The sequence below is a fragment of the Drosophila miranda genome, assembly GCF_003369915.1.
Source record: "Drosophila miranda strain MSH22 chromosome Y unlocalized genomic scaffold, D.miranda_PacBio2.1 Contig_Y1_pilon, whole genome shotgun sequence".
In the NCBI taxonomy this organism is placed as follows: Eukaryota; Metazoa; Arthropoda; class Insecta; order Diptera; family Drosophilidae; genus Drosophila; species Drosophila miranda.
This window is the reverse complement of record NW_022881603.1, coordinates 8445437-8460825: the sequence shown is the minus strand read 5'-3', so window position 1 is coordinate 8460825 and position 15389 is coordinate 8445437. Positions and strand designations below refer to the sequence as shown.

The following is a 15389-nucleotide window of genomic DNA, read 5'->3' as shown; positions in this document are numbered from 1 at the left end:
TTTTACTAACTAAATACTGCTCGATTACTTTATACTGTACAATTTGTAAAATTTTCGTGAGTGTACGATGGAACACAAACAAGCGTAGCGTTGTTGCTCATTCTTCTTTTTCACCCCCATTCGTTTGTTAATTTCAAAAAGAACGCTACGCGTGCGGTAATATTAGTGCATTTTAGACTGATGCTAGGTGTTCGGAGCAGAACCCAGCCGATTAGCTGCTTGCCAAATAGCACCTAATTCTTGGCCCTCAGCCGCTTATTTTGTTTGTTACTTATGTCTATGTCACTCATTTGTTTGTTAAAGCTTTGCGCTTGCTTGCCCTGCTAAACGCTCTCTGCCAGCTCGCTCTTCGCTATCTCCGCTTTGCGTCTGCCTACCGACGTCGGCCGAGCGAAGCTGCGCTTAGCCATCGGAGCGGCAATTTAAAGGTCAGGCAAACCACACTTGCAATTTGGATGTCACGCATTAAAGAACATATCGTAATTTTATTTCTGCGCCGAGTTTTGTTTAATTCGAAATAATTAGTCGGCCGATTGGGGATAAAAAACATTATCTCCACATAAAATTTGGTGACCCCGACGTGATCTCTGAGTTGCAGTGTCAATTAATAAACATTCGCGATCGACATTCGTTAGCCCTAGCAAATTTTCGGCGGTTAAGCACAATTCGGTGCTAAAACACACTTACATACACCTACATACACGCATTGCTGGCTATTAGTTTCTCTGTCGCGACAATTCGGTCAGTGCAGTGCGGTAGGCAGGGCAGCGAACTCACTAATACACACAAGCGGAGTACAAAGCGGAATCGGACAGCTCGCACAGCCGCACAGCTAAAGGCATTAGCTGTAATCCCTTTGCTTTCGGTTCCCACGTTTATACGTATACAGGGTGTCTTTTTCGGTCGTGCTGAGAGACTCTTTTAAAACCTCAACATGGCAGCACCTGAGCCTACCAATGTCGCGAACGCAGCAATGCCGAGTGATGTAGATTTCTACAAGCACAAGGCCGAGTCCATCGCGCGCCAACTAAAGGCCATGGATCGCTTTCTTATGAAGGAAGAGCTTGCCGAGTTAGATGAGGCAGAACTTCAAGCTCGCTTAGAGCAATTCGAGCGAATGAATGCGGATTTCGATGCCGCTCAAACGAGCCTTGAAAGGCTGGATTTCCTGCAGTTAGCCCATGATGCCCGGCTGGACTTTTCGAATGTTTATGTCAAGGTTAGGTCCAGGCTGTCGCGGGAGTTGATGGCTGCTCGCACGGTAAATGTTGCCAATTCAACGGCTCGGCATACTCTCGAGGGGAATTCGTCGTTGTTCGCCTATAATAGTATAGGCCGTTCTCGAATGCCCGAGTTGCAGCTTCCGCGATTCGGTGGGAACTACATGGATTGGCCAGAATTCCACTCGATGTTCTCGACAATGGTGCACAAAGACCATCGTATACCAATCATCGAAAAATTCCAATATCTTCGTGGATGTCTAGATGGTGCTGCGCTGGATACGATTCGTTCCTTGGAACTTTCTGAGGAGAATTACGACAAGGCGTTGAATTTACTAATGTTGCGATTCGATAATAAACTGTTACATTTTCAGGCACACGTCAAGGCTATTTTCGGGCTGCAAGGGGTGGAGAAGGGCTCGGCTATCGGCTTGCGCGCGCTCAGCGACAAAATCAATTCGCACTTGCGTGCACTTCAGACCTTAGCGACCCCGCAGGAGATATCCGATGGGTTGCTAATCTTCAACATAGGCACGAAACTGGACCACAAAACAAAGGAGAAATGGGAAGAGAACTTGCCGACGTCAGGATTGCCTCGGTGGTCAAGCATGGCCTCATTTCTGGAAGCGAGATGTCGGATGCTGGAGAATTTGGGATCAGCCATGGCAACAAGTCCTAGTCAACAGGTGGGAGAAGACAAACCTGTCACCCTTATCACCTCCAGTAACGACCATCCTAACCCCATATGTAACCATTGCAATTCCTCCGAGCATTACATATCTAGATGTCAGGCATTCCTGAATCTCTCTGCGTTTGAACGATACAAAGAAGCAAAGAAGAGCCGCTTGTGTTTGAACTGCCTCAACAAAGGCCATGAATTGCAGAGGTGCAGGTCAGGACTTTGCAGGCATTGCCAGGCCAAACATCACACGCTACTCCACATTCCATCGGGAACTGGTGCTTCATCTTCCTCTTCACCGGCCGAGGAATCGATCCAGCAAGAGGCCGCGACTGTGCTTCTAGCAAGCGGGTGTTCCAGCCCTCCCCCCTCGATCCAGAAATCTCAGCCTAGCCAGAACGTGTTGCTACCTACTGCCCTCGTCCATGTAACAGATCGTTATGGAGCACTTATCCCATGTCGTGCCATTTTGGATTCTGCATCACAGGCAAACTTTGTAACATCTAGACTTGCTGATCAGTTGCAGTTGGATCATCGCTCGTCTTATGTTCACATCTCTGGAATCGGAGATTCCATTCTACCTTCGAGCAAGTCTGTACATATAGTTGTACAATCCCAGGACGCAAGCTATCGAGCTTCCTTCGCTGCAATTGTCACCAACTCAATTACGGAAATGCAGCCTAACTTCGGCGTAGACGCAAAGGATTGGCCAATGCCGAATAATCTAAAACTAGCTGATCCTAATTTCTCCAAGCCCCAACGTATCGATCTGTTGATAGGTTCTGGTTTGTTCTTCGATTTAATGTGCGTCGGACAGATTCGACTATCAGCCCAATTGCCAACATTGCAGGAGACAAAACTTGGTTGGATAGTATCAGGAAGCATTGATAGCTCGGAGAATAAGCGTGCAGCTTTAGCCGCTTTTGAAAATTCCTCGTGCATCTCTATTGACGATTTTCGACTCACAACGCTGGAGTACCAAAACTTAGAGCAGCAATGCAGGAAGCAGCTGCTCGAGTGCCAGGTGCAAGTGGAAAAACTGCGATCGGAGAATCAGGAACTGCAGCGCGAACTTTTCCATATATTAAAAACCTACATATCCACGCTAAATGAAATTCAACTTTCAACAATTTCTACATTGCCAAATTTCCTGCCATTCTATACAATTACAGAGGTTCCCGATGATCAAGACGTAATCACGACAAGCCGCCTTCGTAAAGAAGCGCCGATTGCTGCGTTCGACGATCATCCCAGCGTAGCCGCCAGCTGCGCCCAAGCAAGCATCTTCAAGAGGGCCGTTGGAAAAATAGCGGTTCTGCCCCTTCAGGATGGATCTGTTGAAAGCCTTTGCCTTCCAACGGGGGGTGAATGTTCGGAGCAGAACCCAGCCGATTAGCTGCTTGCCAAATAGCACCTAATTCTTGGCCCTCAGCCGCTTATTTTGTTTGTTACTTATGTCTATGTCACTCATTTGTTTGTTAAAGCTTTGCGCTTGCTTGCCCTGCTAAACGCTCTCTGCCAGCTCGCTCTTCGCTATCTCCGCTTTGCGTCTGCCTACCGACGTCGGCCGAGCGAAGCTGCGCTTAGCCATCGGAGCGGCAATGTAAAGGGCAGGCAAGCCACACTTGCAATTTGGATGTCACGCATTAAAGAACATATCGTAATTTTATTTCTGCGCCGAGTTTTGTTTAATTCGAAATAATTAGTCGGCCGATTGGGGATAAAAAACATTATCTCCACACTAGGGATGTTACATATATATCGATACATATCGCATCGTTAATCTGATTCCTCTTTCCAACCTATTCGCTTGTGAATTTAAAAAAATTAACAAAAAATGGGTATTTCAATTTATACTTTTGTTTACTTTCTAATGATACTGTTTAAAAATGAAAGAAAGAAAGTGATCTGTGAGAAAAATGTAGTACACAAACAAATTCCGTTACAACACGGCAGCAAAATATTCAACAAAAATGTCTAAAGTAACGAAGAAAGTTTACGAAGCTCGCTCCATTTACCCGGACCGCACAAAGTCCGAGGAGAAGTCATTCACCGAGGTTAATGTCCTCGTCAAGACTTTGGACTTGCTCAGCTCCAAGGAGGAATGCGTCCTGTTGACCGTCTTCAGTCACATAATGGACTTTACGCGGCGCCAGGACGAGAATGTACTGGAGCTGAAGGAGCATAAAATGCTGGAAGTGCTGCTGGAGAAGAAAATCTTCATTGATTCGGAGAACGTTATCATCCGACGCTTCGCCTTGTACCTCATGAACGCCTTAATGGACAACACGGACATGAACACGCTCGAGCCCGAGACGACTGAAGGCATCCTGGAGGTGGCCTATAGTTTCTACCTGCAGGAAACTGACGATTTCTGCATAGAATATCTCTCGCACCTGCTAAACATGTGCCTGCGTGATCCCAAAGTGGCCCAGGGAATTGTGGAGAACTTTGAGCTCTTGCAGAAGATAAAGGCAGTGATTGCCACCTCCGAGAATCCCGACACCATTCATAGCTCCATCGAGGCCGTTCACAAGATCCTTCTGATCCAGAGTGCAGAGGAGATGTTGGAGTTTACCACTCTTCCCGACTTTCCCATCGATCGCATTATCTGTGAGGTGACCAGCAAATACCAGGAGATTCGGCTTGCGGCCCTGAAAGTCTTGAAGACCCTCCTGGTGGACACCAGCGACCAGAGTGTGTTTGAGCCGCTGCATCGCTGCTTCCATGTCCTGGAGCAGCTGGTCAAAGCATTTTGCGAAGATCTGCAAGGACCGGATGCGGTCGAGATCATTGAGGTGCTGGCCACGGCTCTCCGGTCCGAGAAGATGACCAAGCTGTTCTTCGAGCATAACCTCTTCGACCTTATTGTCGAGCACCTGAAGGACCAAATCGATATCCTGTCCCTTGAGCTGCGCTGCACCATCATATCCATCTTCGCGGAAACTGCGAAGTACGTGCAGTATCTGGTGAGGATGCACACTGTCCGAGATCACGGACATGTTCCTCGGCTGCCTCATGGAGAACGACCCGGCACCGGCCACGTTCGTGATCCTCGGGCACAACCACATGGCCGATAATCCGGACGCACTGCGTGAATTGTGACCGAGTTTGATGAGGGGGCTCTGCAGAAGCTAGTGTCCATTTTCCAGTCCCCGGAGGTGATCATCAAGACCCGGGAGCAGGCAGCCGAGTTTATCAATCGCCTCCTGACCGGAGCCTATCGCGACACGGCTGGAGAGCTGACGGACTTGGACATTCCAGGCGTCCTCACCACCAGCATTCAGCAGGGCCTGCCTACTCTCTCCATTGATTTGATCCTCTCTCTGCTGGTAATCGTCGAGAGTTTGGCCCAGAACGAGGAGTACCGAACAGTCCTGGGCCAGCATCGTCCGCTCACCGAGCAAATTGCTCAACTTTTGATGGTAATGGCAGTCTCAGGAAGCACTCTCATTCTGTGGTGTCTTGGCATCTATAACGCATTTTTCACCCACTTCCACAGCGCTCCTATGCCCATTCCATTCTCGTGAACAACATCTTCCGTTGCCTGTGCACCATCGTCGATAAGCAGGATGTTCGTGAGGTGCTGCTTGAGAACTACATTGTGTCCTCCATCAAGCGGGCTCTGAAGTCGCTCTCTAATCTGGTCAAGACGGCTGTGACCAACTTCATTCTGCAGACCACGCGCTTTAGCGAATTCATCGACGCCTACATAGATCGCGGCATTCTGGAAGTGTAAGCGGCTCCCAACTACTCTCACCCCCCTGCATTATCATATTCCTATCCCAATCCCGATCTTAGCCTGATGCTGTTCCAGAAACACGCCTTCTGCGTGTCCACCTGGGGACCGGCCATCGATGAAGTGCCCCTCTAAGTGCCCCACGATGAAGTTCTGCATTAGAAACTGCCTAACCTTCACCGACATTACTGCCGGCAAGGACTGTTATGTGTCCAGAAAAAAGTTTGACGACTTCCGCACTCTCCAGGACATTCTACGCAACAATTGCTCTCTGGAGGCCGTTCTGGTGGTCAATTTTGACCGATTGGAGGCGGATGAGGCGGATCTGATGAGAGTTCCGTCGTTCTGCCTTCCGATGTCCGATGGTGCCGGTGATCATACCTGGTGCTACTGCAAGCGTCCTGCCGATCCCCATCTACCCAAATATCTGGAGACGCTTAATCAAACTCTGATGGTGGGTCTATCCCATCTAATCCTTAATAAGCTGCTAACCATGTCCCATCCGATGATTCACAGATGCACGGCCTGGTGGAGAATCCGCCAAAGGTGCGCAGCGCCATCGATTTTGATAACGTGGCCAAGCGCATCAAGATCATTGCCGAAGTCGTGCACAATGTGATGAACGATAACCTCAAGATCCTCGACCTCAACTCGACGGAAGAGTGTTCCCGCCACGCGGTGCGATGCCACCTTCAGGAACTGCGCTACGTCTACCACACTAACTTCATACCCCTGGGCATGGTGCACAGTGGCTGCCAGTTTGAGCGCGCCATCCTCTTCAAGGCCCTGGCCGATCAGATCGGCCTGCCCTGCACCCTGGAGCGCAATGTCGACGGCCGGATGCTGTACTACGAGGTGCCGATGCCGCTGGAGATCGACAAGGATGTTCACTGCGACAAGAAGACCCTCCAGTTTATGCCCTGGCGCATGCTGCGCCCCACCCACGTCGTCGATCTCATGTACAACGTAGGCGACCTGTATCCGATGCAGAGTCGCCAGGCACTGCAGTATCTGCGCCTCTATTGATCACAGATTTTTTTATTTAATCCTTTTTCCAGCTTCCATTTCAAAATTTCCTGTCCCACCATTTATGGAATGGGCTTGTAATCGAGTTTATTAAAGGGGCCAAAGAAGCAGTGGTTTTGGTCTCAGCTAGTCCTATCCACAGTCCACTGCGCATGTCCTCGTCGACTGCGCCTTCGCCTGGCATTCGTCCTGGCAACGCATGTAAATAATAAGCAAGCGACTGGGATTGTAAATTTTGAAAAATATCGTACATCGATAAATCAAATTTTATAAATTTTAATATTGCCATATCGAATGTATCAATTTTAAAACATTAATATATCGATATATCGGAATAATAATAATAAGGAGCTGTGAAATATTTGCGTACTCTTCCTTCTTGGAATATAATAGGCAATTGGGTCTGTGATTTGGTAAGCACTTACAGTCTAGATATTTCTATTAATCTAATCGTCGAAAAAAATATCGCACCGAAAATAAAACACATGCAAAGCGTTGCTCTCCTGGCTGGCTCATAATGAGCCAGATAACCTGGGATTTAGTTTTCTGCGATACGTTTGATGTATGAAATGGCACATCCTTATAATATAAGGTCCCATATCGATATATCGATAAAATATCAACAAACATGCAAGCGACTGTTGGCGGAGCATTTGGAACACCAGCGTAGATTAAATAGAAGCTGGTGGCTTGAACCATGTGCCGAGTGCTCCTCACGCTCGCCTACTTCCTCCTGACCATCTCGTCCATTGTGTTTACGGCCTGCGTCAACAATGGTGAGTGTGTGTGCTCCTTGGAGCGATGTGACCTTGTTCACCAGCAGCCGCTGAAGAGAAAAATCAATAATCTTTAAAATGCCTGCATTCCCGGACAGTCACGGGCACCAGTTCACCCGGGTCTGGGTCCAGCACCTCCCTGACGGGGCACGCGTATGTTCTGGCTAGCTGCTCCTTTTCTGATCAACATATCGCTGGTCCTGTACAAGAGGCACTCCGGTCACGTCCTCATCAAGCAGCACTAGTTCCGGGCGTGTAGCGCAGCCCGTAGATCTGCGCGGTACAACCTCAATGAATTTACTCGATGAACCCAATGTTGCTCAAATCTACTATTATCTTTAATTTCCTAGCCAAGTAGATTTCGGATCCTGTAAGCTAACGTATGCTACGTTTTATGAAAGTATGTAGATAGTACAATCCATGATCTTTCCGTGTGATAATAAATGATTATTTTGTCACTACTGTGTGAGCTCATGGACACACTGTTCTCACCTCAGATCTCTTGGTTTTTTTTGTAGTGAACCCATGCAAAGTCATAAGCGCGTATATTAACGCAGTGACATAAACAACTATTATTTATGTTACACATTCCATTTGAAGAGCGTCAGGATCAGCCTCTTGACCGCGGATCGTCTAACAGGCAGAACCCAAACGCACTCATACTGAGGCTTTAGGTCTCTTACAATAAGCCACTCAATGCTGATAATCCACTAATCCAGGCAGAGAACACTAATTAGTTGTATAATACATTTTTCCCAATCGAATTACAACATTCAGCTTAGTACAATATATGAGCAGTAAGAAGATGGTAGGAATGATCTAGTCCAACAGAAGCTAACATATGCAATCAATGAGTGCTAAAAACAGAATTCGTACTTTTTTTTTAAATTTTAAATTGGAAAAAACCATCAAAAAATACGGGTAAATATGAAGAAACATTAAAAATGATAGAAAACTTCTAGCTTGAGTCGCTATATCCTCCGGTATATTAATTTCATCGACAGGAATTAAAGATCTTGTGAAAGGACGTGCTATTTTCTTTTCGACACATTAGTTTATGTGAATATCTGCAATGCAAATGCCGAGTAAAAATTATAAAAGCGCGCAAAGTCATCAAAGAGATTTTCGGGTGTATATTGCAAAATTCTAGGTATAAGGAAGCGATCTACTTCAGGCTAGTTCTACAATTAAATGACTGACGCACGGAGCAACAGCTGGGATAGATATCCTGTTGCAACATTGTAAGGAAGTTCTCAGGCCGAGGTACAGCTTCTCAGTCTGTCCAGGGCCCGGTCCTTCCCCACAGCAAAAATTTGTTGTGTGAGGACCTAAGGGGAGAGCCGCTCGTGGCGAAAGCGCGCCCGTGGGGTGGATCGTGGGACGGTAGGGCCTGGCCCGGCCACGAGGCGTGGGTGAAGCCGTGCTTGGGAGCTGCAGAGACGTGCGTTGGGGGTCATGTGTGGCGGGAGACGGGGTTTGGGTCAGGGATCGGAAAGGTGTGGGAGAGGGGAGCCCAGCCTAGCAGATGCCGCATGATCCACGACTCACATCTGCGTCACCGGGTCCCCCGGGCGAGGGTGTAGGGGAGGGAACCCAGCTTTGCGAATGCCGCGTGAATCCACGACTCACATCCAGCATCGCCGGGTCCCCAGGGGAGAAAGGTATAGGAGAGGGAAAACCCAGCTTGGTGAATGCCGCATGATCCACGACTCACATCCACTTCGCCGGGCCTCCCGGGAAAAGGGGTGAGAGGGGGAGGGGGGGGGGGGGTGAGTGACTCCTACGGGCGAATGTTCTGAGACAGGTGGGTTGAGGTTGGTGTCTTTATTGTTTTCGGATCATTTCCCTACTTAAAATCCCGCGCCTGCAGCGGGGAAATAAACGCCAAAAAATATCATGAACAACATGTGGGCATAGATATGTAAAGAAACTGCGTGAATGTTCTGCTTATACCTGCCTACTGCACCGATCTATCCCCCCCAGAGCTCACATACGTGAGGTGGCTCACCCTTGTGTCCCTTCTTTGGGTCCTGTTCTCCGGTCTGGATCAGCCCTCCGAGATCACTCCCGAGCTTGGCTCGCGCTGGACCGTGCCAGGCCTCTGCTTTTCGTTTTCGGAGCTTCTCTGCCGCTTCGCTGCTGCGCCGCCTTCGGCTGCCGGTCTCGGCTGCGTGGGTGCATGATGCAATTATACAAGGTGGTCTCGTCGGCAAAAGTTAGTCCCTTAACGTATGTATGTACATATGTTGATGTTGATTAACCCTTAACAGGCCCGTGGGTTTTAAAATTTTAAAATAAAATGATTTTACTGATATATTAATATTTAAATTTTATGCAGCCATTAATAATTTTTCTTCAACATTTTTAGTTATATTAAAGAAGAATAGAGTATATAAAAGAATATATAAATATAAGAATATATAAAAAAATTCGTCCGTGACCAACCTTCATCATCAACAAGCAAGCATGCACTGACGATAAGGGACAACACGAACGAACTTCGGCTCCCGACGAGACCACCTTGTATAATTGCATCATGCGTGGGTGTATGGCTGCGGGTGTGTATTGCCTGCTTCGCCGTCGGCTCTTTTCCTCGGCTGCGTGGGCGTAATACCGATCGGCGGCTTCTCTGCCGCTTCGTTCTCTTTCATGTTGTCTCTTTTCGTCTGCGTATAGCCGTTCTCTTCCTTGCGTTGGCTGCGTGGGCGTAAGAGCGTATCTCTTTCGTGTTGGTTCTCTTCGCCTTCGTATAGCCGTGGTGTGCGTCTCTCTTCGCTGCGTGGCCGTAGTGTGCGTCTCTCTTACGTGTTGGTTCTCTTAGTTCTAATAAGTAAAAAGGCCTAAGGTTTTGGGGTTTCTTAACCTATTTCTTACTTTAATGGGTGAAAATAAGGATTCATTGTTGTTTGTCTTGGTAATACTAATAATAATAGAAGTAATAAAATCGGATAATAGTGATAATGAACTGAGATAAAAATGAAATTAGATAACAAGCCGTCGGGGCGGTCCCTTCAGGGGATGGTGTCGTGGTCAGTGTTGTGGAGGCTTATGCCTTCACACTCCCTTCCTACTTCGGGGTGGGGCGCGGTGAAATGCGCACCAAATTTCCGCTGATGCATACGCGGAAGCGTTGGCCGTCGTGGTGTTCTAGGCTGCGGATCCGGCTGCGCCCGTGACGCGCCGCGTTTGCCTGAGCGCTGGCGCCTTCCAGCAGGCTTTGCGGGATGCGGCGGTCAGGCGTGCTTACCCGCCAGGCGACTGGGGCGATTGGCCATTTCTGCTCCTCCTGCAGCGCGTTTAGCTCGGGCATCTCCTCGAACGCTGTGAGCAGTCCGCCCGCCTCTGCCTCTTCCAAGCCCAATGACAGGTCGCTGTCCTCCTTTGGTTGGCTCGGGTTTCCTGGTTCGGCCTCTCGGGCCGTGCAGCTCGTCGGTTCCGGGTTCGGGGCGTTGTGGTCGGTGGGAACTGGCGATAGCCACTTCATTGGTGCGTGGTCCAGCGGCTGCCAATCGGGATTCTCCCCTCTTTCCGGGGCTGCCGCCTCCTCCTGCGCGTCCCACTCCTGCAGTCTGGCGTGCCACCCGTCGTCCCAGCTGGTGTCCGGGATCGGGCCGTTTGGGTTCTCCTGCCCTCCCAGGATCCAGGCTACCTCCTCGTCTCCGTCATCCCTGGGTATCGGGGACACGGGTCCGTCCCCCAGGCCGAGTTCCTGGAGCAGTTGGGGCAGCTCATTGCCGTCGGGGCAGCGCATCGCCCAGACTGCCGTCGCTGATCCGTAGCGGAGTGGTGTCGTCCTCTCCTAGGAGCTGTACCTCGTCGTCGCTTGTTGTGTCGTTGTCCGACGCGGGGATGATCTCCCTCTCGGGCCTGGGTGGGGTGATGGGCCGTGGATGGGCGAGCAGCAGTTGCAGGGTCCTGTCGGCGTCCTTCCAGGTGGTCCAAGGTGCTACGTCAACCGCGATGTTGGCTGGAGTGTTCTTCTGGCAGTTGGCCGGCCCATCTTCGTCCTCGCTCACGTCCGAGTATGGGCCCGTCGTGGCCCGCTCGGCCTCCAGTTGGCGGTTTAGCTCCCGGACGGAGTGCTTGACCCATGGGCGGCCACCCGCTTTTCCAAAGCGTCGGTCGTGCAAGAACTCTTCATCGGTGCTTGCCTGGCAGGTTGGCTCCCAGTGCTTGTCGGCTTGTCGGCTGTGGGGTCAGCGGTTCTCCCATGCGGTACAGGTAATAAGGCGGTGGTGGTGGGGACCGCAGCCGCAGTTTGTGCGCGACTGGGGAGCTGCTCTGCCCCTCGGAGTTGGGGTCCAGGTTGACGTGTCCTGGCTCGACGCGTCTTCGAGTCGCGCGTGGGGTGACGGCGGTGCCTGTTCCTTGGACTGGATGGCTCCTGCTGGGCCCGGCCTGCTCGGACCTCCTCGTCTGAGTCCGATGGCCGCATCGCCTCCACTGTGATGATCCCAGACAGGTTTTTTCGTGACGTGTTCGGACGGACGACGTCGTTGAGCCATGCCCAGGTAATGGTTGTCGCCCGGCGGGGCGACGGTGGGCCTTCGGGGCGGGCCCGACGTCGGGATGGCCTAGGTGGCCTGGGTGGTCGTGGTACGGCTCCTGTTGATGGTCCATGCTGCGTGGTGTTGCCCGGTTCTGCTTGCTGGGTCGGGGAGTGGTGTCTTGCTTGTGGTTGGCTGGTCGTGGACCGTGGTTGCCTTGAGCTGGGCGGCGACGCACCCCTAGGATGCCCCTCCGTGCCATCCTCTGCCTCTAGAGGCTGTGCGTCGCTCGTCCTTGGGTTGTCCATGTTGGATCTGGTGGGGGGAAGAAACCTTGTTTGGTTAGAACCTGACCTGTGCCACTGATGTGCCCTGTGCCCTGGCTTTCCCTGATCGGTGCATTTTCTAGTTTCTGGCTATTTCTTACTCTAATCCCTTAAGGGAGTTAAGCTATCTTACTGCGTGTGTACGCGGTTGCCCCTTGCGGGGCGAGGACATTACGGCAGCGCACTACCATAAGTGGCCCTCATGAACTCGCGGTTTTCCTGGTGCTGGGGTCGTCGTCATCGTTGTCTTCGTTGTCTTCGCTGGCGAGTGTGTGCTCGTTGTCGTGGTAGGCCTTGAGGTCGGCTAGTCCGGCCGTTCGTCGTTGTCTTCCCGGATGCTTCTGGAGTCGTGCTATGGTGGGAGAAATAAATTTAATTACTTTGTAAGGCTCTCATATTTGGGAGCCAGTTTGGCAGCGAAGTTGTCCGCAGCTTTGGACAGGTGATGTTGGCGTAGCATCACGAGCGTCCCGATCGTGGGTCTCCATTCGCGTCGACGTAGGTTGTAGGTCCTACTCAGCGTCTGTGATGCCTGCTGGGTATTTTCTTGTACGATGGCGAAGATTTCCTTGAGTCGCTTGGCCTTGTTGGTTGGGGTATCTGTCAATTCGCCTAGTCCTGGGGTCGTCTCTTCGTACAAGGCTCCAGGCAACCGAGGTTCCCGGCCGAGTACGATGAATGCTGGGCTGAAGCCTGTGGTGTTTGATGTGCTGCTGTTGATGGCTAGACTGAGTTCGGGCAGCAGCTCGTCCCATGTCCGCTGGTCTCCATCGATGTACTGGGCGATCATGGTTTTGATCGTCCTGTTGGCTCGTTCCGTGGGGTTTTGTTGTGGGGTATAGGGCTTGCTGCCACGGCGATAGGTCCTCCAGTTACAGGGCGGTAATGGTGGCCAAGATCGCGTTCTCGTAGTCATCCGAGTCGGCTGGGCGAAACGGGTTGCGTTCCCGAGCTATCTCGGCGTCGGCTAATGGCTCCAGTTGGTAGTCCGTCGTCGGGGTTTCTGTGATCTCGTCCTGTGGTATCGGGGTTCGTGGCTTGCGTGATGTCTGTCGTGTTGGGTGACTACGTGGTGACTCCCGGTTCGATGAGCTGGCCCTGGATTGATCCCGCGGGGCCGCAGCTATCTTTGCTGGAGTATCCTGTTTATTCCTGGGTCCTGTTGCTGACTCCCGGTTCGACGAGCTGGCCCTGGATTGATCCAGTGGAGCCGTAGCTGTCTCTGCCAAAGTCCCTTGCTTCCTGCTGTGTCCTGTTGGTGACTCCTGGTTCGACGAGCTGGCCCTGGATTGATCCAGTGGAGCCGTAGCTGTCTCTGCCAAAGTCCCTTGCTTCCTGCTGTGTCCTGTTAGTGACTCCTGGTTCGACGAGCTGTTCCTGGATTGATCCAGTGGAGCCGTAGCTGTCTCTGCCAAAGTCCCTTGCTTCCTGCTGTGTCCTGTTGGTGACTCCTGGTTCGACGAGCTGGCCCTGGACTGATCCAGTGGAGCCGTAGCTGTCTCTGCCCAAGTCCTTTGTTTCCTGCTGTCTCCTGTTGGTGACTCCTGGTTCGACGAGCTGGCCCTGAATTGATCCAGTGGAGCCGTAGCTGTCTCTGCCAAAGTCCCTTGCTTCCTGCTGTGTCCTGTTAGTGACTCCTGGTTCGACGAGCTGGCCCTGGATTGATCCAGTGGAGCCGTAGCTGTCTCTGCCAAAGTCTTCGTTTTGTTGCGTTGTCCTGTTGGTGTCGGGGTTCGTGCTGGGGAACTGGCCATGGTTGGTTCCATCGGTGTCACAGTTCTTTCCGTCGTAGCTTTCTTCGTGTCCTGTTGTGGTGGCGTAGTCCTGGGGTTGTTGCTTGATCTTGTCTGGTAGGGCTTTGTAGTCACTGCGGTTGGATGGTTCGTGGTTGGCTGTGGGGTGTTGGTCTGCGGCTGGTCTCGGATGGCAGTGGAGTCCGCAAACGTGACAGACCGTGGGCGTGGCTGGGCGGTGCATGATGGTATCGTCCCGGCGGGTTTCTGCTGCAGCTTCAGCTGTAGATATGCCCGTCCGCAGTGGATCCTTGCGCGGATGCCACAGAGGAAGTCGAGCCCCAAGATGAAGTCGTCTAATACCGTGGGGAGTATAAGAAGAGATACCTGTGTTTCTTGCTGATCCAGGCGCACTGTGACTGCTATCGCTTGGTTGATCTCCTTCCTGGTTCCATCTGCCAGGCGGATCCTGGTCCTCACCTTTCGCCTGTTCTCGGTCGTCCCTATCTCCTTCGCCAGCCGCTCAGTGATGAAGGATCGTGTGGCTCCAGTGTCGAGGGTGGCCGCAAATGCTTTCTCATTGATGTCCACCAGGCAGCGATCCTTCCTCCGGTCATGCTTAATGGGTGGGTTTCTCCTGTTCCTGGGTGCGCGCCTCCGTCCATGTCCCATTAGGGCGGAGACCCGACCCGTTTCCCGACGCTGGTTTCCGGCAGCAGTTGATGGTCCGGACCCCTCGGTGGCCACATTCCCAACAGAACAGCTTCTGTCGGTTTGTGCACGCACCACTGAAATGGCCGTTTTCCCCACAGTTCCGGCAGGTTCGTTGTACATCGATCGCTTGCTCTTCCTCCTGGCCGATTCCTCGGTTGGCGATCTCGGTTTTCCCGGGCGTCTCGTGTGTGTTGCCCCATTGGGGGTTGGTTCCATTGCCGGTAAAGGCGGCACGGGGTCGATGGTTCTGCGTGGTCCCGATGCTGCGGAGTGCGTCTCGGTCCCGCGCGGTTTCGTAGGCCGAGACGAGCTGGGTCAATTCTGTGAGTGATCGGAAATCTTGTCTGCGCGTATACATTTGATACTCCGGACGGAGATTTTCGTAGATCCGCTCGAGTTCCTGTTCCCGAGTATACTGGGCTCGTTGCATCATCAGACGCAACTCGATAAGGTAATCCCGGAAGGATTCCTTGGGCTTCTGTTCCCGACTTCGTATGGTGTCTTCCAGCCGCTGGAAGTATCTGGGGGGCAGGAAGAATTCTAGGAATTCTTTCCGAAAGTCTGTCCAATTCTGTCCCTGCATCTGAAAAGTTCGGAACCATCCTTCGGCCTTACCTGTAAGGAGACCGGAGATGGCTCGCGGCAACTGCTCTGGGCTCCCGCCGTATGATTCCACTCGCTCCTCGAGC

General features: G+C 51.5%; 2 protein-coding genes across 2 annotated transcripts; one reads left to right on the top strand and one right to left on the bottom strand.

Annotated features, from left to right (window-relative positions):
- Positions 1 to 114: 114 nt before the first annotated feature.
- Positions 115 to 6967, top strand: LOC108158464. Its single transcript, XM_033394781.1, is given in 8 exon segments — positions 115 to 187; positions 3645 to 4883; positions 4885 to 4993; positions 4996 to 5324; positions 5402 to 5634; positions 5701 to 5764; positions 5766 to 6092; positions 6155 to 6967. Coding segments are annotated over 7 exon segments (2583 nt in total). The 5' UTR covers positions 115 to 187; positions 3645 to 3872; the 3' UTR covers positions 6665 to 6967.
- A 3450-nt stretch (positions 6968 to 10417) lies between these two features.
- Positions 10418 to 12363, bottom strand: LOC117189685. The gene is made up of 2 exons (XM_033394786.1): positions 12046 to 12363; positions 10418 to 11065 (listed from the first exon to the last, which is right to left on the bottom strand). The coding sequence occupies exons 1-2, from the start codon at positions 12187 to 12189 to the stop codon at positions 10508 to 10510; spliced, it is 702 nt and encodes a 233-aa protein (XP_033250677.1). The 5' UTR covers positions 12190 to 12363; the 3' UTR covers positions 10418 to 10507.
- Between the last annotated feature and the right edge of the window lie 3026 nt (positions 12364 to 15389).

What these genes read in the sequence shown, in the direction of transcription:
- LOC117189685 (XM_033394786.1), bottom strand. Translation starts at nt 12,189, where the DNA reads ATGGCACGGAGGGGCATCCTAGGGGTGCGTCGCCGCCCAGCTCAAGGC. An exon ending in GCAGCATGGACCATCAACAG is followed by an intron (nt 11,066 to 12,045) that starts GAGCCGTACCAC and finishes CTGGGAGGGCAG; the next exon opens with GAGAACCCAAACGGCCCGAT.